The 24,880-nt window shown below is 29.0% G+C and overlaps 1 protein-coding gene across 2 annotated transcripts in view; it reads right to left on the bottom strand.

The window, feature by feature from the left end:
- Positions 1-4,822: 4,822 nt before the first annotated feature.
- Tfb1 (transcription factor B1) overlaps positions 4,823-24,880 on the bottom strand; it is a 55,101-nt gene continuing 35,043 nt past the window's right edge. For both annotated transcript variants that reach the window (XM_075356051.1, XM_075356052.1), the window contains 5 exons: positions 23,899-24,045; positions 21,814-21,907; positions 20,827-21,002; positions 12,338-12,664; positions 4,823-7,993 (listed from right to left, as the gene is read on the bottom strand). In XM_075356051.1, the coding sequence (XP_075212166.1) occupies positions 12,539-12,664; positions 20,827-21,002; positions 21,814-21,907; positions 23,899-24,045 (543 nt within the window). In that variant the 3' untranslated portion in view covers positions 4,823-7,993; positions 12,338-12,538. The remainder of the gene's footprint in view (positions 7,994-12,337; positions 12,665-20,826; positions 21,003-21,813; positions 21,908-23,898; positions 24,046-24,880) is intronic.

Genomic DNA, 24,880 nt, shown 5'->3' with positions numbered 1-24,880 from the left:
ACTATGATGTTAGTCCAATGCCAGTAAGAACAAAACTGAAATTATTATCTATAGGTAAAGCTAAAAAAGCAGATTCTTCAAAGACTACTGGTGTGCCACTTTTACTACCATTAATTATGCATTTTTGTCAGTTACTACAGCATACAAAATGAACAGTTAATACTTTGGCTGCGGTACTGGTTATATGTCCTGATGAACATTTTCAGCGAGGCATCCTATTCTCTCATTGATAACCTTCTCAGCAAGTGTCTATTTTCATATATTTTTTTGTCATACTAAGTAATTCTAAAAATTAAATTCTGTTAAAAGGATTAAATTTGTACTGGACCTGGGTGACAGGTACTGCACCATTTGAATATAAAATTCAGTAACAGTTCTACAGACAGCATTAGAAATTAGAAGAGGTGAAAGGGTGTCCTGTAATGCACCAGTGTAAATGCAAATACCAGACAATTGGTACTTTTCTTTCTTTTTCCCGTTTAGCTTCCAGTAATTACCATTCAAATACTTCAGTGGATGAATGAGGATGATATGTTTTGAGTGTAAATGAAGTGGTCTTGTACAGTCTCAGTTCGACCATTTCTGAAATGTGTGGTTAATTGAAACCCAACCAAAAGAACACGGTATCCACGACGATCTAGTATTCAAATCCATGTAAAAATAACTGACTTTACTAGGACTTGAATGCTGGAACTCTCAACTTTCAAATCGGCTAATTTGGGAAGACCCGTTCACCACTAGACCAACACAGTGTGGGTTAGACAATTGATAACTGTAATGCATGAAAATTACATAAATTAAAAAAATATTGCAGCCAATATGTTAAGGAATGGTTTGGAAAAAAAATGTATCTCAAGTAGTGTGATCATCTCAGACATCTTAGTAATAACAATTTTAAAATTGAAGTCAGCAGTATTTATATGAAATTTTTACAACTGAAGATAAGATCAGATGTTCAGCTGATGGGCAAGGGAGTCAGCCACTTCTATTACAAAGAAACATCATTCAAATCTGTTGCAGAAACAATCTGTAATCTTTCTGTCAATTTCACTGTCCAATGCATCGACAACTTCCTCTTGAAATGAAATTAGAATCTGAACCATACTTTTATTTGTATTAGAAAATAATTTCAATTGCTTGTAAAAATTATGATGTTACTAAAAGATATAACAACAGCTGAGCTGCCTGGAATAGAAGTTCCTGAAGGGAACAATAAAAATTATGATTATTTGTAATGTGATAAGATTAACAAAGGTTCAATAGAGTGCATAAGAAAACTGAAAAAATAAAAGAAAGTGATGTAACAAAAATTTATTAATGGATGGGACAGTCATACAACATAGAAAAAATTATACATGACAGACATTCAAGGGCTCTAACAACTACTAAGAAGGAGAAAAAGACAGTTTACTAACAACTGAATGATATAACAATATCAATATAGAATAGAATGATATAACAATATCACTTGGAAAGAAAGAAAAATGTCTCTAAATGGAATAAAATTAAATAATTTTGAAACTGCCAATTCTGAGTATGCTAACAATAAGTTAGTAAATTAGATAAACAATCTCAATTATGTTGCTGTTTGCCTCCAGTTACAATGTGATCAAACAATCACCTTCATTTTTATAAAATGCTGATTTACTGTAACAAGACATATTTTTTTGTGTGTTGGCTAACAACTTTGCACACAACTTTTATAGCCCTAATTTTTTAATCAAAACTTTTTCATCAAATCAACATTTTCACAAACAGCCAACCACTACATTTTTCATCGTGAAAGTCCATTTGCCCTTCTCAAAATAGGACAGCACCAATGTCTTACTTTATCGTCCCTCATAATAATCAACCCATAAAACATCACAAATTTGCCTAGGAATTTCAGCCACAGAATTGCTTTTCACCATCAAAAATCAAGATTACTCCTCATACTTCATATGTGGTAGGATCACAAATTGTAACACTCATTACAAATGGATGACTATAAAGAATGACTAAACTACTGTTTGTAACAGTTGACTATCGAGTGAAATAACTTAGCTATGAAACTGCAATCTGTTTATATTACATACTTAGACAGGAAATTAATAACAGACCTTGCTTTAAAAATATCATCTTTTATGAAGATTACTCCCACCTTAACTAGAAGTAACTGTCAGGAAGGTGATAAGCCTTGGCTACAGGTATGATCTCTTTGAAACCATACGATATAGAAATTATCTGGCACTGTAACTCAAAATCTTATAATTAAGATATCTAATTATAATAAAATTATAGATATAATAAGAAAAAATGCCCCAATTTAGTTTTTACATGAGAAAAGGTGCTAAAAAAAATTACATGATATGAATTCATTTTCCTTTCCCTTAATCTCAAAATATATATTTCTACTTCAAATTTTTTATAGGATGGGTCAGCTTCATTTTCTGTTTGATAGCAGCATACTTTAGTTTTAAATAATATTTTTTACACAAATGCAGATCAATTTCTTTAATTTTTTCTTACAAGACTTACACTGCTTCAAAGTAACTAATTCTAGTGCCAGTGAAAAAATGTCTACAGCATCATGAAGTTTTTTTGAAGCACTACTATAACTTTATAATCGATAATTAAGATATCCCAATAATGTTCAATAGTCGCACTTGTTTTGACATAAATGTCTAAATTCTTCAGCAATATACCACTCAAAATTGTTTTCACAAAGAAAAGTCATTTCAATTTTGCCTTGGCAAACTTTGATTAGGCAGAATATATAGCGTGCATCCAAAAACTAGAGCTTGTTGCAAACCACAATAAGTTTGAACGGGAAGCGACTGATGTAAAAGTAAGAAAGAACTAAGGAGGAGAAGTGGCCCAGAAAGTACTTACAAACAATGAACTGGATTGCTACTTACCAAATGAAATCATGTTTCAACTCATGATAACTCTTTAACTATCACAGCTAATACTAAGATAATAATCACCGTCACTGCCATTTACATTAATGACATTTTCAATGGCATTATCAATTAAAGGTTCCTGTGACAAATAAGATGTTTTTATTTTCTTGAGATGATCACACCTTAATTTCCATTCAGCATTTTTAACTGAATTTGTACTTTCTTCAAATAATGCAATAGCATCACCTAAATTAAATTTTTTTTGTAGCATACTCTTTTAAAACCACCCAAATTATTTCAATCTGATCTAATTCCAGAGAATTAATCTCAAAACACTGACTAAAACTGAATTTATTTTAAATAATGTAATAAATTGCCTATTATTTAACTTTACAATTCTGAACTGAACATTGTACTCTTAAATCACATGTTATTTTGTATAAGCCAGTTGATATGATTGCTTTTTGCATGTTCAAATTGGAATGTGGTTCAGATGCACATTATGGTTCAAAGCTTTATATGAGACGATGACCAAGTTAAGAGAGAAGATTAGGCATTTTACTCAGTTTGTAATTAACAGAATTCACATCATCATGGTAATCTGTTTTAGCACCAGATTTAAATATAAAAAGTATGTTTTTGACAAAACCATTACTGGAACTGGCATGAACAATGCAAGCACGTGTGCCTTTATAAAATTGGAGCAACAAGGTTGCAGTCAGAATTGTCATATTGGTTTGGTATGACTGACATGTACATAGGATTCATTTATAGCTACATTTTGGTTACAATACTCTAATAGTTGTAAAGTAACGTAGCCTTGGTTCCAGATTTTTAATTTTTCTATCGCCCCCCCCCCCCCCATTTCAACCCTACATCTTTGATAATGTACCATAAAGTATGGTTCCTCAAAAATTGAGGAACCCTTTCTCTTTCTCTTTTATGACTGGAAGTAGCAATTTAAGAGTAATGCGTTCACCTTTACCAATATAAAAATTATAAATAATTTCACGAATGTCACTTTTATTAAGTTACACACAGGCGTTTTATTTTTTTAATGTTAAATTTTTTTTAGGAATGTTTAAGCCTTTATCAGGATTAGGTTTTGCCTAGTTTAAATTTTTTTCACAAAAACAGAGTGAAATTCTGTGGCTTGGATGTTCTAACTTGTTTAAGAAGGATCAGCCTTGTCATAAAGTTAAACATTAAACTTCTCTCGTCTGGCTATGGATAAATTTACACACTCAGATTTTTTTCTTGTGTATCCCCACTACTTTCACCTCCCTTCATAATGAAGTGGAGTTGTAATACTATTCTACATTATACTTATTGTAAAAAAAGCAGAATCTGTTAACACAAAAAATATAAAAATTAAAAAAATTGTAACAACCCTGATAATTTTCATAAACAAAACAATATAATGTTTTCAAGACTAATATAATACTCTATAACTCACACAAACACTCACTCTCATACAAACACATTATGACAGTTAATCAGCAACTAAATGAATGCATATACCTCCACTGCTGAAAAAGTGCTGTCTCTACAACACTTCAAGGAAGTAATTATTGTGGTTTTCAACAAGTTCTATTAGTTTTGTGGCAGGAAAGGAATTTCAACATAAAAATTTATCAGAATCTACTCTCACCTTAATGCTGAACAGAGTTAACAGTTAATAGTTGAAAAATGATAACATTTTTCTAACTAATACCTTAATCCAAAAGTAATAAATGGTTACAGCTAACTTTATTCAAAAAGAAACCTGCCAAGCATATTCATTTGTTGTTACAAGAACTGATAAATAATTCCATTTTTAAACTACACTTATCTTACAAAGTAAAACATGTAGATAAAAAATTAACCTATTTTAGAATAAAACCTAACAAAATATAAAATATGATTTAATAGTACAGTGAACAAGAAATAATAAAAATTGCTTGGATAACTGAAATATTTATTTATTTACAACTGCAAGTTATCAGTCTGGTATAAAATAACAGTTCATATCACAAAACAACAATATTACATTAGAAACAAGGAATATAAAACAAATGATTTAATGTTTTTTTTTTTGTTTTATTTCAATTACACAACTATTTCTATTATTTGTGTACTACAGTAAAGCTGAATGGATTGCAACTTCAGTTTAAATTATACGATCATAGATGATGACAAAACCTTTTATTACTGTATGCAGTGAAGTGCAGACTAAAATTTACTCGATTACGGCTAAAAAGAATAATGAATATTTATACAACAATTAATACATTTACACTAGCGTTTCTGAAATTTGACTAGCACCAGTGGTCAGCCACTGCATATTTAAGCAAATGTTTCACAGACAGCCCGAACTCTAGCAGGAGGAAGTGAAGCCGCCATAGTAAAACCTAATTATGCAATTGCCAAACCCAACTATGATTATTTTGTCACATGACTAAATCAACAATGCTGATCAACCACTTATTTTTATTTCATTTATCCTATATATTATCACTTTTTATCAGATTGCACTTCTCAATTTGAATATTTTTGAAGCAATAAAATTACAAAACATTGCATATAGACCAACAATGTTACAACCTCAATAATGGCAGTCCAGTCCTGATATGGATTAATCACAGCTGTACTTTCATCACCATCCCTCCCATCCTCCTACTACATGGGTATTGGGTTCAACCAGTGGTGGTGGCTTCACCTGAGGTATTGTACCAGTACCATCCGATAACCTTATAATCAATCAGTTATTCTGTTTTGTGTTTGAGGGTTTGAATAAAGTTCAAGAGTGTTTGAGGATGCCTGTAGCATAAATCTAGACTTACTAGACAACAAAATATTTAAACACACAGCAGCAGTTAACCGACTGAAGTTTTCTGAAATTTTAAATAAACTTAAATGTTTAATGAGCATAAGACAAAAAAAAAAAATTATATAGAAATAATTTTCTGGTTATAGAAACAGCATGAGAAACTGATATCAAATGCAGATCTGACATGAATGATGTCAGCATGTTATCCATTCATACAAATGAAAATACCTCAAATCATTTAAGGCACAAAGGAACATTATCTGGCTATGCCACAAGTATTAACTTAATTCATAACTGTGAAAAGTATACAAATAACAGTGAACCGTTGAGAGCCAACAGTTTAAGAAAACAGTAAATTTAATTTACTTTTGATATTCACAAAATTTTAACATATATGCATACACATAAAAAATTATTACATTAAAACACTGAACATATGGTTTATGAGTACAGATTTATATGCATATACCAATACAAACTGAAACAATATAATGATTTCTTTACTAAAATAAAATAACATACCTTAAACACCACATTACCATGCCTATTTTTAAAAAAAAATTAGCAATAACAAAGAAATAACACAATAAATTACATTAATATAGTTTATATCACAATAAAATACAAGGTAAAGTAACAACAATAATAGTGACAATGAATTCTTTGGAAAATTTGCTGCTCATTATTTACACATTACAATTGGCTATATCCTGAGCTACATTAATACAATAATAATAAATTTTATTATAAAAAAATTTTGATGTGAGAATATAAAAGTTTTGTCTGACAGTTATCTTTATTTTTGGCTTCCTTGTAAAAACTTCAACAGATTTTTAAACTCAAAATGAAATGTCTCCTTTCTTTACTGAATTAAGAATGCAAGTCATAGAACAGCTATTTCTACATATCCCAATTATATATATATATATATATAATTGGGAAAACTATATCCCAATATATCTTAACAGCAGCAATACCTAAGTACGAAAATTACTGTAACAATTAACCACAACACTTTTCTATTTAAGCCATGTAGATAGGGGTTTATTTAAAAATATATATCTTAAAACTTTTGCCAATTTAAATATGTTTTAATATATAAAAGACAAGAATAGACACCATACATGTCTATGTTTAATTAATTTTTCTCAATATGTTACTGGTACTGCAATAAGTATAAATTTACTTTTTTCTATCAAACAGCTAATTATATAATAAACTTTCCTGATTTGAACATACTCCACAAATTATTTTTATTTTTTAGAGGGAATGATCAGCAGCACTGTTCAAAAATGTTGAATACTAGCAGAGTTTATGATTATATTAGTTTTAATAAAAAGAATTCTACTCCATAATAAATTCTGCTTCTTTACTACAATTTACTATTTAGATAATGAAGATTTAGCAAGTTAAATGGGTAATTACTTCTGATTAGAAATGCCAACTGTTTATTTCTTAAATTGAAAAAAAGGAAAAAATATCGAGTGGGTGAATTTGTCTTTACGTTTACTGCCGAATGCATTAAGTGGCCAAACTTTTGAATAACAGTATAGTTAACCATTGTATTTCAATAATTCTACATTACTCACAAAAAATTGTTTAATTATTTCATATTCTGGAAAAGTATAAGAAAATAATTTGCTTTCTGAATTAGAGCAAATGCTATACAGTAAAAAAAAAATATACCTGATGTAATAAATTCTGGTTTCCACATAATTTTAATTCTTTTCAATGTTAATTGTTCAGCTATTTAAAAATATATATATATCATAATAAAAACTATGCAACTTTTTTTTTAATTGTAAAGCTTACATAATTTCACTCATTACTTTATAAATTAGCAATAATTATTAAATTCTCCATTTTGATGTATACCTTGAAAAAAAATACATAGACTAAAAAGAAATCTACAATGGAATTATATACTAGTTTTACTACCATCATTCCCATGAAATTACACTTTATATAATCAATTTATATAAGGCATATCACTTAAAACAATTGTAAATTGGAGATAGAAATGCTTTTATTATTCTCACACCACAGAATATAATTTTTGGCTACATGCTGTACATAATAGATATATATAAATATTACTTATCACATTGTAAACTGCTCACCCACATTTATATATATATATATATATATATATATATATATATATAAAACACCAACATCAGTACAGTATATTAAAAATAGTTGTCACCCATCAACCAATTACAGTTAAAGCAACTTCTGATGTAAAACTTCACTGAGAGACTGATAGCTCAATATCAATGAACAAACACTACATGGTGGTGATCTGCAAATAAACAAAACAATTAATTTTAATTAAAAATCAGGAAATACTGCTTTATACATTTAACCCTGTTTAAATTTTGTACTCCATTTTTTCAATGGAAAATCTGAAAAACAAAATATAAATAATCTGGTAAACCAATACTATTAAATTTGAAACAGAAAAAATTATGTGGAGCATTAGTATAGAATATTCCTCAAATAAAATAAAATAATTTTTTTCCTTTATTAAAAAAATAAATAAATAAATACTCTGTATTTGGGGATACTCTGTTTTCAGCCTTTGATATGACTAAGGACATTTTTTAAACACAAATCAATACCTCAAACACAGATTAACACATAACAAAATTCGATGTACATGTTTAAACTATGTAATCCAGAATGTAGTAGTAGTAACCTTTGAGCCATAATACTCTTAAAAGAAATCACAAGAGTGAGCAAACTCAATTATTATCTCAAGATATAATATGGTTGTTTGAATTTTCACACCAAGGAATAAAGAATAATATTTTTTCATCAGAAATCAAAACATCATAATTTTAAATTTATTTCTGAACAATTAACCTTACGTCTTTGTTCACAGATATTTTCATGTAGTTTAACACAGCAAAAAAAATGTTACAGGCATATGTTGACTTCTGGTTTTAGAACTGTGTTATAATGTCTTATTTTTGTATAGATAGACTTTTTTTTTACTATAGGGGTACCAGGTTAATTTTTGTGTTTTAGCAAGTATGTCTGTTCTTGTTTGGATTGAGGTTAATTGTTATAATTTCTCAGAGGTATCAAATTGGGGGTAGTATTTTGACTTTAATACAGTTTATATTTAATTATTTTAGTTGTGTTGGTTTTTGGAGCATAATTTCTGTCTTTTTGAATGATATTTTGAGGGGAATATTATTTGCAATGTTTTGAAGTTCAAATATCTGTGTTTTGGCTATGTCTATGTTGTTTAATAGCATAGCCAAGTCATCAATGAAACCAAGGCAGTTTGTTTTGATTTTTTGGCCTATTTTTATTTTTGGGGGTTTTTGAGCCATTCCCTCATTACAATTTCCAGAGTGCAATTGAATAGAAGCGATTGAGAGTCCATGCTGGATATTTATTATACAGAAATAAAATCATGAAAAAGAATTTAAGTTTAAAGACAAGATTCATTTTGATAGTTATATTCCTGAACATAAAAATATATGACATGTTATAATTGAAAATATTCAAGAAAGAGAAAAACTTGTTTGATTTTGGAAGTCTCTATGATAAAAGTTCCAAAATTTATCATACTGGAAACCAAATACTGTATTTACTCCAGAAAGTGGATTGTATGCCATTATAAATCATTCAAACAAACTAGATGCATTTAAACTTTAAATCGGATAGTTTGTGAAATATTACCAACATTACACGATGATATTTGTCATATCAAATACTACGGACAAGCAAAAAGAAATACAAATTATTACGATAACCAAGCAATATTAATATTCTGAATTGAGAGAAAAATAAAAAAGTATTACTATCAGATATTACAGCCAGTGGATAACATGAATGAAAGACTATAGAGATGGAAAAACAACGGCCTGTGAAGACAGATGATGAGAGACATACATCCAAGAGAAAGCATGAACCCAGATGAAGACAAATATCACATGTTGCAGTATCACGAGAAATTAGAAAGAAAAATATATGCAAGACTTCAAATTTTAGTCTTAAAAAATAAATTTCTTACTCTACAGTAATATTTATGATTTTTAGATCTTTACTGTGGTAAAGATACTGTAGTAACACTTTTTTAGTCTTTGTAATCGCCCAATTCAGACACAACGTTAGTTTTAGTAAACTTTTCAGACAATGTATATAATACATTATTAGAGTCATACACACTTATAAAAAAAAAGTAAATTTCACATAATTTAAAAAACTAACCTTTAATTTCATATTTTAAAATTCTAAAAATGTAATGTACCTGTATAATAAATTGGGCACTCAATTTATAATATAACAATAGTTATACAATAAGAAAATATTTAAATTTAAAAAAATTAATTCTTAAAATAATAAAATTTAAAGAACTTTAGAAACGTACAGTAGACCTGAGTACTATTTAGTCTTACAGTATAGCAGAGCGGTTTTTTTTTTTATTTTACATATTGCAGTAAACATTTTTAATAATAAAATATCCTTACTTTTTAATGATCAAAATGAGATTTCATAACAAACCACTTTATAATAAAAGTTAAGCAATTAAAAAACCAGCAGCAACTTCACATCAAATGAGTGATTTTAAAAGTCTGTCATCAATTCCTACAATTAACATAGCACAGCGATCAGGGATGACATTAACAAGAAGTTAGTGCAATAATGAAATAATGAGTGCCTATACACAAGACCATTACAAACAATACTAACCAATACAAATACTAATAATAGAAAATAATACTAATAAATAATATAAATAATACTAATATTAGACCAATACAAACATTTCCAACCTGCCAAACTAACAACAAAAATATATTAAAGTAAATAAGACAAATATTGTCAGTGGATCAAACACCCAGGAATGTCCAATTTGAAGCAAATAGTGACGTTCCATACAGAATGTGTTGATTCATATTGATTTATTTAACAATGTGATATCTGTTTTGAGATTAATGAACAAATTTCCCATAATAGAAATTTCTTAAGCTTTATTAACTCCTAATATCAGAAGAAACTTTTTTTTATGAAGATTTTATTTCTAGTAATTACCTCTTCTAGAATTACATGTCTTGTGTGCATTATCTGCCCATTTATAACAACTATACAATGCATTTAAGACATTTAATCATGTAACATATTAAGGCTAATATCATACAGTAACAATAAGAGCTGTAACATATAGAAGAGAATATTTGAATTCATTAACTAAAAATAAATACAAAAGCCTGTTGGGAAAGCTCTAACTTTGGTGATTAATTTAATTAATTCAAAACTTGTTGAACTGTAAGTAACAAATTACTAATAAACTGCATTTTAGGCAAATATCATCTTATTTATATCAAAAGGAATAAATTTTTGTTATAGTTCAAAACTTTGTTTAGCATTTTTTTAAATTTTTCTCCTTGATCACAAATAATTCATAAAAATAAGGGTTTATAAAACAATTTCTAAAAAATTTTCAAACTTGCCGATCTAAAAAAGTTCCTTTTCAGAAGCACTGCATAGCGTTTTAAAAGCATTAAAAATGAAAATAATAAAATTTCATGAGGAAAAGCATTCCAAAGTACTTGCTCTCAGAAAAAGCTTTCATTGTGAGTTAATGCAAATATTGAACACTGAACCTCTGGTGGTATTGTATGCATTGTTCTAGATACAAATAAAATTCAGTTGTTACATACAGAGCATAAAATTTATCTTATATAAAATACTGAAGGAACAGTAAAACTTTTTTTAACAAAGGAATCTCTGCAGAATTACTTAAAAAATCCATAACGAATAAAGATACTTCTTTATTACAGAGGTGGGCCATTTTTTGTATCAAAGAAAGATGAACACAATAATCCTGGAAAAGAGCAGTTTGAATACTCTAATCCAATTATACATTATCTGATCACAAAAGAATTAAGTAATGGTACTGTTAACTTTCTGCAAGCGTGAAAATTACTGTAGTAAGTTTTAAAACTTTTTAAATTGGCTAATCAATTTTATAAAAATATTTTTACTAAAGTACCTACTTCAAATTTTAAGCTAGTTTAAAATTTAACACTTTTCTGTCTCTCTAAAAACTGAAGTAATCAACATAAACTAATTGATACTATAAATGTAGATTAGAAATAATAAGGGTCAACAAGGACTGATCTAAGGCACATTTTCTTTCATAGTTTATAATTTCAATTAGTACTGGCTTAAACATTTCGGTCAAATCTTTACATATTGGTTATCTTGAGAACATTTCCTCCTATTTGTCTATTGCTAAGTTATAGAAGTATAATGATTCCCTCTGCACCTTAATCAAACTGAGGCAACATCCCCATAACTTTCTGGCTGAATTCACATCTACTATTCTTTCTATGAACTGTGAAAAAACCAACTGGTAAGATCTACATGGGGACAATCAAATAGCAAGTCTACCAATTTATTAATAATCTCAAGGGAATTCATAGACTTTTTTTGGGAATGAATAGTTGTATAGAAGATCTTGTAAAATTCTCTCAAAGTAATTGCCACATAATTTCTTTTATCATAAATCAAAACAGATTTTGAGAGACTGCTAAAAATTATACAATTTTATTTATCTAATGAGCAAGAAGACAATTTGAAACAAAATAAAATTAAAAAAATCAATAATCTCTTTATTGTTACTTACCTCAGAAGGTACTATTAATTTGTAGCAGAGTATGTGAATGACAGCTCACACAGCATATGAGCAGTAGTGATTGACTAGTAATATTAGATGGTAATTCGACAAAAGTTTTGGTCGTGTGGTGATAATGGTATATTTTTATTGTTATCAGTAACAATTATCATTATAATGTGCTTGATGACTTGTGTATAATGACGCTGTATGTTATCTTAGAGCTGGTTTACGCCTTGACTGCCATAATTCAAATTTAGCATATGCTGTGTTCAATAATTGATTTAAATGGTTTGACAACTGTTGGCTGAGAGGGGAATATTCTCTCAAGACACGATCCTAGAAAAAGTAAATAAAGAATAGATCACAATGAATTAACTGTGCATATCAAGATACACATATAATGACAATGTTTTTTACCCAGCTTGCCAGAGATTCTGGAAAATCTGCTGTTTAAACAATCATCAACATATAGTGAGGAATTGGCAAAAAAAAACTATATAAACAAAAGGAAATGGCTATATTAAAATATTTTTAATAAACAATACTTGATTAAATATAATTAATCATTAAACAATCCCAGATAAAAGCGGAATATCAGTTAAAAATGATGTAAACAACTATAATCAAACATATATGGGCTATTATAAGCCCATTACATAAAGTTGGATAAGATAAAAGTTTATCTAAGAAAGACTGAAATAGCACAAACTTTTTAATCACTCAAAGAGATATTCTCACTTCTTAACCAAAATTTAAGGGAAAGGGTTCTTATAGAAAACTTCAAAAAGAGATTTTTAATGAATTTAATAGTCTAAAAGACTAGTTATCTAATACTTTTATCAAGGATTGCATAAAATAGTCATTACAAAAATTTTATAAGTATTGTTTACTAATCATTTTATCATATGTTTTTTTATTTATTTATTTTTTAACACAAACTCCTGGCTGTATTGACAATGATTGTTTAACAACTGAATGGCTGTTTCAATTTAAATGTGAATCGAAATTGGTTTATGTAGATAAAGGTTTTGAGCATTTTATAATTCTATTTCAATAGCCATTTAACATAGCTTGGTAATGAATTTTCTAAAGGATCAATTTATTAATATAATTGCAGTAATAGAAGTCAGAATCTTTAAATGAAATTACATGGATTTATAAAAAACGTTTTGTGGTATATTTCATCTTTTTCCTGTTTTTTTCACAACTTTTTGACTGGATTAATATCAGATAAGTTGTCTATTTCAATGGAACAATTATTACTACTTTATTTCCTGTAGAAACAGTTTTTGAGGTTACGACAACCTTAATCGTTAACAATCTAATGTGTTTTTGTTCCATCTACTGGGGTACTACTAAACCGGATCCTTCAAATTTTAAACTTCCAAAACACCTTTTTCTGAGTAATTAATTGTTCAATCCGGCCTGTGATGTTTTTCATTTAAAACCTTTTTAGAGCAAACATAATTCCTTATCCCTTTTTAACATTAAAGTTAGTTTTATTTGAAAAAACAAAATTTTTTTCAATCTTCTTTCATCTGTTTTGCTTGTCCCACTTCTGTTTTTCTTTTTTGTTCTTCTCTAGACAGCAAGCGTTCTGTCTCCATCTGGTCCATGTCAAATGTACTTTTGTTTCAATTGTTGCTATCTAATAATTTATATAAGTAACAGTCAGTTTTAATTTAGTTCATTAACAACCAACACTTTCCCTTTCTTTGAACAATTTAAAAATAGTATTTACAGGCAAACACAGTACAAAAAAATTGTGTTCAATTATACTGGTCCACTCTTAAAGGGAAACTATTTTGGAATATTCTTTTGAAATTAAATCTATCACTTTATATAAACAAACTGATAGATACACAAAGAACATAATCTGACATTACTGCAGTATAACCACAAAGCATGAACAAACAGAATATTCTACGATGGGATAATTTTAGATATGCTGTGCTATTGCATAATTTATCTCATTTTATAACATAACAATGTGAACTATTAAAATGTTAATAGTTTAAGTATCACATGACAAGAAATTTTTTTACATATTGTATTTGGTTTTACATACTATTAATTCAGAGACAGGAATTTATACGAGTCATTCAATGGCTTAACGTGAAGACACAACATGTCTAAATGGAACCTAAGTTTTTGATTTTTTAATAAAAATAATAACTCATCCTCCTACCTTTAGTATTTTATACCTCCAAAATATTAATATCTTTCTAAAAATACCTCCTAATATCAATACAATAGAAACCTATGAATATTGAAGTCACAAATCTGCAACAATGACTTAGCAGCAGAGCACTCTATACCATGTTTCTAGATTATTTTTAGCTAATGTTTAGATCTGAAATAAATCCGAGCAAGATATCTAAAATATGAAGATTTCAGCTTGATGAGGTTGAAATAAGTACAAATTAAATGTCAAAATTTTAGAACTTTTCTCTGGTACACAGACAAATTATCATCATATTCTTGCAACTTACAACAAATGTGCTATTAATTTAAAGAAACAAATTAATTAATATATAAGGCAGTTCAACTTTGTGAAATTTATATTCAGTTTATGTCTTAAGAGTTGGGCTTTATCATTTTTTGCTATACCTACATATCTGTGCAGGATGGGTAGAGTTAACCTTGCATAGTTACTGCACAGCAGGTGGTGGGGGTATCCCCCACCCCTACCAAGCCGTTAAAGCAGCTTTGGGTTGAAAAAGTCCGGTTAATACTGAGTAGCCATGAATGAACATATTTGCAGTACAAATAGCAATCACCGATGAATGACAACTTGTTTAAAATTCTGTATATTTTAAATAGTTTATATATTTTTTGGGGGGATATGTCATTAGTTTATATTAATTTTTATAATTTACATTATTTACTGTTAAATTATTATACTTATAAAACATTTATTTACAATTGTAAGAATTAAAATATTATAACTATTTTAACAGCTCAATTCCATCCATGTTATCGTCTGCATCTCATCGTAGTTGTCACTATTATCATCAGTTATTATTTTCTCCACCTGCATATACACTACTCTGTCAGCATTGAAGTAATTGTTTTCAAACTGCAGTGGGTAATCACATCATTTCTTCAAATATACTGCCGACAGCTGTTAAATTTCTGTTGAACAATTTCTTTGACAATATTGATTTTATTACAGATATTAACGGCAACTATATCATTCTTTACTTTTGCCCAAATTAATTCGATCGGGTTGAACTCTGGATAATAAGGTGGCAATCTGAACACATAATGTCTGTATTTTCCAGGTATATTATCCAGAGAAATCTCTTCGTATTGTGGTTTGTTCAATTTTACAAGCCAGTATAATTCAGAATTAAACATAGTCGCATTATCAGGAATGTTTCATTTTTATAACCAATTTAACAGAACTGCCTTTTTACTATTAGAATTTGGTACAACTTTTTATTATTATTATAAGACACATTATCAATTGCTAAAACTGAACTGGAAGAAAAATTAAAACTGATTCTGGAAGATATGGTATCTATTGATTTATCACTCACTTTTTTGGATTTTGGTGTTCATTTCAGCTTTATAATTCCCTGACTAGGTACCCGATGTAAACATTAAAAGCGCATTAGGAAAACCACCAGTCCACTACCTGCGTGAATGATTACAGTCTCTTCCCATTATTAATATTTTTTTTAGCTGTTGTAGGAGCAATCAGTTCAGGCTTTGCTTGAACAGTGGTGAATGAATATATGATTCATCAGAAAAAAAAACAAGCTGCCTTCCTTACTCTCTGTGCTTGAATTCTTTTTTAAATATATGGTACTTTTAGAGTGTATATCATGATTTTTTATTAAAAGTTTGTTTTCATCTGTATTTTTCCACATGAAACCCATATTCAACAAAATTTTTTAACCACTGAAAAATATTTATAAGTGATTGTCTCTCTCCACTACAAAGTACACTAACGTGTGTGTATCCAGTTACTACGCGAGGTTAACTTTGTTGGATTATACAACCCAATCTGTACTATGACTCCCAATTTTACAGCATAGGTGTTTTGTTTCTATAAATCTTAATGTCAGACAGTAAATTCTGAATGCTTTTATAACATATCTCCTATAGATTTGTCCTTATCTTTTTATTTAATAGATTAGTCATTTATAGAACTTTTTTCTGACATTTTTTGTATTTTATTAGGGCACTGCATTTTCATTTCATATGCGATTTAGTATATGTACATTCATCCACTTCAAAAATATGTTACCTAATTTGAATAAATAACGAAAAGGTTTGCTAAACACTTAATAAAAATAACAAACTGGCATAATTTTTACAAAATGACATGTTTTTTTTGTGTATCAATTTACATTAAAAAATAATAGTCTATATAGACAGGTAGAGAGCAATTTTCAAAATGGCCACAATTTATCTGGGGGATAACAATCTGATATATAAATATTAAAAACAAAAAATGGAATTCAACCATTTAAAAAAGACAGTAAAGAGTTTTCAGTGACAAAAGATTTTTTGTTATGATAATAATAAATCTGTATTAGCTATACAAAGATTATTTTTATAAAATGTTTGTAGTTTATACTGAATTCATAAATACCATAAATATTAAAAACAGGATGAGCAGATTTAAAAGTGTTTTCTCTGTCAACACTATACTAAATAAAAATTCTAAGTTAGCCAGACATCAAGAATATAAAATCTGCATAACATTAAACTTTTTAAAATTCTACAGAAAATGTTTCTAAAAACTGAATTATGCTAAATTAAAATTACATTCATTTTGATACTCACTTTCAATACAATCTTAACACATCACATCATAAAAACTAAAAACCCACACAATATAAGTCCCCTTTTTTTAAACAAACCAACAGAAATTGACCAAATCTTGTTTTATCTAAGGTAAAATATTATATTGAAACAAAAATTCTTTGTTTACTTTTAATTTTGTTCAAACCAAACTTTTCCCAGACAAGGAATCAAAGCCAAAAATGGCTAGTTGGAAGGACTTAAAAAAGGTATGGAATACACTGTCTATCGATTACAGGTGAAAACTTTCTTCCGATCCTGGAGTTATTAAGTCATTTCAATTTCAAAATAACCTTCTCAAAAAACTGAAGAACTACAATTGAAGGAAGAACAAATTTATAACACAGATGAAAATAGTTTGCTGTGGTGAGTCCTGTCTTATAAAGCATTTGCTCATCATTCTGAAGCTTCTGCTAGAGGTTGAAAAATATCTAAAGAGCATATTATACATTTATGCCTTCTGCTAAAATTTCTGGTAATAATAAATTACAGCTTTTAGTAATAGGTAAAGTTAAAAATCCAAGACCATTTAAACATTTTTTATTGCCAGTCAAATACAGAAATCAAGTAAATGCATGAATGAATGTGGACATATTTTACAAATGGTTTCATGGTGTTTCTGTGCTATCTGTGAAAAATTACTTGAAATCCATAAATTTTGAAAAGAAAGCTCTTTGTTAATTAATAATTATCCAAGCAATCTGGACATAAAACAGTTGACTAGTGAAGATGGAAAAATAACCATGTTCTTGCCACCAAATTGCACAGCTATTTTACAACCAATGGACCAAAACGTGATCTAGTCAATTAAAATTAGATACAGAAAAGACCTTCTTTTCCAATTCATTTCTCAAAATGATGACATAGTAGTGAGCTTAAAAAAAATTTATCTGAATTTAATCTGAATCAATGTTGAATTAAAAGCCTTGTCAATGGAATCCCATTGACAAGGCTTTTAATTCAAGCATCACGGAAAAAAGATAATGAAAATGTAGGCACTAGTCTAAATAAACAGAATAGTATTCAGTGGGCAACAGAGAACAACATTCCACCATACGAACTACTTTTATTATCTCAAATAGTTAAAGACGCAGTAGTAATATCACTAACTTCAATGAAACAGACAAAAATCACAGACTTTTAAAGAAACAATAGTAAAATCCATTTTTAGAATGTAAATATCAATATAGTAATAAAAGCGTTGTTTTTATACTAAAACAGTTTCAGTACTTATTTCGACTTACAAAACTCGCCTTCATACCCTACCCTGTATCTTCAAGTTGAACCCTTGATGTACTGAATTTTTTTTGTAATCTGAACAGTCAGACTTTTATTAGCTCGGATTATCCAGGGGCTTCTGCATTAAAAAAAATGCATGTTCAAATAAAAACATGATTTGCAAAAAACCAAAAACCTAGTAAAGTTATTACATTTTGTTGAGCAATCAATAAGCAATGAATTAGAAATAAAATAAAAAATTATATTCATATTACGATACAAATATTCGATTTCAATACAAAAAATATATTACTGCAAATGGGGAAAAAATACATTCATGACCCCCTAGTTGATTAAGAAAATATTTTTCTACTTCTTCCTACCAAATAGTGATTGATAAAAATATTTATAAAATATAAAAAAATCATAGCCCTAACATCCTTTTTATAAGTCACTAATTACCACATGTGACAATAAAAGAATGTATTTTCTAGTTCTTAAACCACTGAAAGTAAGAGTTATTTGGAAAAATCAAATCCAAAAGAGGAATTATTTTTCTTTGCCTACTTGAACTCTTTTGAGGGCAAATGTAATAATTTCATTTCATTTCATATTTTTAAACAGCGTTAAACAAATAACAAGTTCACATTTTACATTTTTATTTTTTGCTATTATAAAAATTAATTATTTTATATAAGAATTAATGACTTTTTTATTCTTTTTTATAATTTTCTTAAATTAAAAGCAAACTATCAACACATTAGCATAAAGCTAATAATACTTATTTTAATTCAGATTTTTAGTTTTTTGGATTGTTTTCAAATATACATCATGTATCTAAGACTACAAATCTTGGAAACTTCAGTCTTTGAAGTTTTGTGTATGCTGGATTATATAAATTACACAAAAATTCCATTGCAGTTCTATCACTGCTCGTTTATGTGTATAAAATGTAATGGTGCAGAATGAATTTTCATCACAAAATATTTAAAAAATTTAACAAAGGAGATATATTTACTAATGAATGCATAAGCACTAAGATATCACTAATGTAACAAGTTATATGAACTTTAAATGACTTGATTACAGCAAGTTAAAGGCAGTTTGTCAAGAAAAATTCAATTATACTCTAATGTAAACCTGTAAATAAATTACTAGTGCCAGACTAAAATGGTATTAATACACTAATGTGGCTAAATATAGTGTCCATAAAATAATGGTGGGGTTTTAAATTGTTTATAGCTTTGGAACAAAGCATTGTAGATAGAACTGTGTGTTAAATGAAAGAGAAACACTTCAAGTCAGTGTATGTGAAAGCTAGTGCAAGCACGTTAGTCATCATGTTTGTGGTGCAGAGGAATGTTCAATGTGGTTGCGGCTTGCCATGTTTGAGCTAGTTACACAAGTTAGGCATGAAATTAGTCATGTGTACAATGAAGACCCCTGCATGAAAATAGCATTCAGCGATGGGACAAACAACTCAAAGAAACAGACAGCCTACTGAAGCAAACATGACCATGATGGCCATCAAGTGTTTGATGAAACGATTAAAGCAGTGTGAACAAGTTTCTTGCTAGCCTGAAGAAATCTGTGCAGAAGTGTTCTAGACAGTTGGACATTCCTAAAACAACTATTCACAATGTGTTTAAAAAGACTGTTACGTTTTACAATGTACAAAATTCAGGTATTACAACAACTTTATCCAAAATGAAATGATTTGATTTTGCTGTAGACATTCAGGATAGGTTAGAGCAGAAACATCATTTTTTTAACAAGTTCATTGTCAGTAATGAAGCAACCTTTCATGCTTCTGAATGAGTGCATCGACATAATGTTTGTATATGGTATAGTGAACATCAGCTTGAGTGAAAAAGTGAATGTGTGGTCCACTATTGGACAAGATCTTCCTAGATATGTATGCAGTGCCACAAATACCGGAGAATTCCATTCTCCAATTACGACAGAGCTCATCACATTTTGCCACCCAGGCGATAACATGAAAACATTTTTCCCCCCAGAAAAAAAACATTTTGCCACAATCATGCAGATTTTCTTAATGAAACATTTCCTCAGCAACAGGCTGGACGAGAAAGGTGGATTGCCTGGCCCTCACAGTTCCAGACCTTACTTCCATGGATTTTTATTTTTGGGATTATATAAAAACATTAAAGTTCAAAATCTGGACAATTTAAAAGAAATGATTACTGAAGTTGTTACATCACACTGGATGTTTTCTGATATGTATAGCAAAAGACTGTGCAATATATCATCTTGACGTCTGCAGGGAAACTAAGAAAGCATACACCAAAATCTACTGAACAGCTAAGAAACTTGGGAGTGTTTCTCTTTCATTTAATATTAGTTTATCTCTCTACAATGCTTTGTTCAAAAGCTGTACCAATTAAAAACCCCACTATTATTTTACAAACACCCTGTATATTATATTAATACTATTATGCTCATACCTCAAATGGTTTTAACCGTGCAGAATGAAAACGGTGTAAGGCATCATGCATTCGACAAACTTTCTCCTGAAGTTCAGTAGTTGTCGGAGGAAAACATGCCCAGAAATGTCTTAATAATTCACAGCCACTGGTATACAAATGACTGAGATCCTTTTCCATAGCAGGAGGAACAAGCTCTATTAAAAAAATATCAAATAATAGTAAATATTTAATAAAGCACAACAAGATTCAATAATAACAAAGCACCATGAACAGACATGCAATCGATAAAAAATAAACATTAGATTCACTAGCTGTGAAATACAAACAACAAATCCTATGCCAGGCTCATTATGGCATATTATTTACTAATAATTTTAATAGTATTTTAAATACATCCATACTATTATAAGGGGATTTAGTAATTTTCCAGACTAGCAATGAAAACACTTTTTTCCAAGTCCCCTTTTTTTCACTACTTCTATTTCAGCAATATTTAACTATTTTTTGCAACATAAGAAATATAATTTGTCAAAACCTCCATAATATGCATTTGTTTCATAATTCATTCATTCAATACTTCATTGTTCAATTTAAATAATTTCTAGAAAGCAGTTTTTCACATCTGGAAATATGAAAAAGTGTAATGAAATTACACTTGTGTAATTTTTACTCTAAGCTGGTGCATAGTCATGAAAAAGAAGTTTTTTTTTCTTTACAAAATGCGGTTAGTATTTTAATAATATAACCCATATTATTATAATAAATATAACCATATTATCTTTAATATAAAACAAATATAAAAATTGGTTTTTATATTTTAAAAAACAAATCTGATGCCTTTTTTGTGAAAAAATCACCAACAGATGGAGAAAAATTGAGGTCATATTTGGATTCAGCACAAAATTGAAAACAATTTTTCATCAATCATTAACAGAGCAGGCTTGTGTTATAATTTAATAATATTTACATAAAATTAATACAATATATTAATGTAAAATTACTTACGAGCTAAAGATTCCTCGTGGAATCCTTTCATCAGAGCTCCACCAGGGGTAAGTTCACCAAGAACTGAGACGGCAACTGGAGGGCTGACTAGAACCTAATCACACAAAAGATTTCAGATTACAAATTTACAAATAAACCATTTACCTTTCAACAAAAACAATATGGAGTCATCAATAAAGTTGCAGCAATAAACGAAAAAAAATCATATCTCCCTATGTAGTAGAGATAAATTGAAGATATCATTTTTTTTGGACGTGACCGGCCATGATCTTGAACCACGTGCACAATAGCCTCTGTGCCACTGTCAGTCAGTGCAATGGAAACAGTTCAGCAAAAAGCAGTGTGTTTATAGTTAATGGAGTATAAATCAGTCATAACTGTTCACGGACGTTCCGGTTTGTTTATGGCAATGATCGCCCTCATGGACAAAGTCCCCTGGATGGCCCAAAACAAGTAATGAAGCAGTTGAGAGTATATGCCAAAGTTATTTAAGAAGCTCTAAAAAAATCATTTTCTCGGCAAAGTTTACAGTTAGGAATTCCAAAGACAACTATTTAAAATGTGTTGCACAAGCATTAACACCTCTACGCTTACAAAATTCAGCTTAAACATCAAATTAAACTTATGGATCGTCCTAAACATGTTGAATTCACCAGTAAAATGCTTAATAACATTAACGATGATGAAATGTTTTTAAAATGAGTTATGTTTAGCAGTGGATAGTGTAGCAATAGCCAATAGCAGCAGCTCGAGTTAGACTGCGATGATCCAGTGGACCTGGGCAGAAGTCTATTATTGGCTGGATGTTTGCAGTGACCAACAGAGCTCATATTGAAACATTCTAAGGTATGTAACAAACTTTTTGAGTTGGTGAATTTAAAAAAAAATCTGTAGAAGTTTTCCAATACAATTTTTTTAAATTGCTGCAATCTTTTTCGATGACCCTGTATATCTGAAGAACATTTACAAAACCTAACAAAAAAGGATTAACTTAAATAATATGGTAAAATTCAAAACAGTTATGTGTTCATCAAACTATGCCACAAAACTTTTTAACTTTCACTTATTGTTCTAAAGAGATATTATATTAATACTAATTAAATTCCAATAAAATTGGTTGGCTGAAATTATAATCCATACTTCTATTTTACCCAAATAATTTCAAGTATTAACTTGTTTAGATAAATAGCAATTTACTTTCTTTTTTTCTTTAATCTACAATTATTACAAAATTGAATCTGTTAAGGCACCATCTGCTTATCTGTTATTAGTGGTGGTGATTCATGATTTTTCCTCAGCCCTGATTCTAATCTAGATCATGGTGCTATAAAATACACCCACATACCAAATGAAATTTTGAAGAATGCAATTTTAATAACAAATTACAATTTAATATTTTATTGTTAACGGATGACCAGTCACATAAAATTGCAAAATGAGTGTTTCTCTGCACTTTCTGGATAGTTGTGAAATGCAGGTGTTGTCTACTCACTGCCACTGAATTAACAATGGAGCATTCTGCAAACAACCGAGTTAACTTTTGAAGCGCAGTACAGCTTTTTATTTGCTATTTCTATTTATAAATTTCTGTTTACTAGAAATTAAAAATACAGTATACATCCACATGAAACTACCACAATACTCATAAGCAAGTGCATAAGTGCATCAATCTGCTCTTCAGCCTTATCAATATTTGAACAGCAAAACCAATTTAAGTAAAACTTAAGATTACTTTGATCAAAATTTACGATTTAACTATATTGACAAAAAGAAATCTAGATGAAGCCAGGAATATGTCTAGTTTACTTTAGACATTTTATCACACAAACTACTTCCTCCAGCAATGTTATTACAACTGCTGCATACAAGAATAAAATTGCTTGAATTGTATTACAAGTGTAATAAATATCATGTTAACTAGTCACAAAAAGAATGCAAGGTGATTTAGCAAACCACAAACAGTATTAATTTATTTAAATAGAATCATAATGATTTTATGACTGACTATAGCTGTGTCATTAATCATTAGCAGAGTACAACTTGGCACGATGTACACATACACCAGAAATGACAAAATGTACTTACATGATTTCTGTTTAATTGGTTAGTATTATGGTTCCATGAAGAGGCTAAATGTTTTAATCTATCACAGCTTTTATTAATTACATCTTGGTTGAAAATCTGCTCACTTCCAGCTCCACTAGATACAGGACCTTGTAAATAGCGTTCAACCTGTAATAAATAAAAAAATATGATTGTACTACAGGCACATAAATATTTAGAAAAATATTTTCTGAATTAAGACTTCAGAAAAGTCATTGAAAACTTCTGAACTTCAGCCACTGACATTTTATTCTTTTACTCCCTTCAAATTTCAGAAATCTACTTACCAATAGATTTCAGAGATCTTGGAATCATAACAGATGAATATACAATCTTAACCAGAACCCAGTGGAACTGATTTTATCAAATCTCTCTCTTTTTTTTTTGACACCATTTCATTCTTCCACTTTTTTCTTTGTTAATGCATGCACTGTTACACCAACCTGGGTCCAAGCTGGCTGCTGCTCAATAAGTCTGCAATACTGCCATCTTGTTTCCATTGAATCTGTCAAGGGACAGCTAGTTTTGGAATGCCTTGTTATACCACTCAGAACTATTTCTATTACAGTGCTTTGCAATGCAGTACACTTCTAGGTTTTTTTCTGAAAGTTTATTTCATAATTAATAATTAATTAATAGAGATATTTCTCTACCTACTGAATTTTGATTTTATTTTTAAGTAAATTTAAAAAATGAAAAAGGAAAAGAAAAATAGTAATGAATGAAGTATTACTTTCAGAACACCTAATTTAAAAGAAAATTCCAAGCTTAATAAATATTAAGCTTAGGATAGATAATTTGCTAAAAATTTTGTAAAATATTGCTTAACAACCAGTTACAACACTAAAAATTAAACCTATAATTTTTCCCTTCACCTTATCATTACTTATGTTTATTTTAAGACCATATAAGCCTCATTTTTTTTAGATTTGAGACATCTGTGTGCATTTTATCATCTATTTTC

The sequence above is a fragment of the Lycorma delicatula genome, chromosome 2 (assembly GCF_047948215.1).
Source record: "Lycorma delicatula isolate Av1 chromosome 2, ASM4794821v1, whole genome shotgun sequence".
Taxonomy (NCBI): Eukaryota; Metazoa; Arthropoda; class Insecta; order Hemiptera; family Fulgoridae; genus Lycorma; species Lycorma delicatula.
This window is presented reverse-complemented; position numbering and strand designations above follow the sequence as displayed.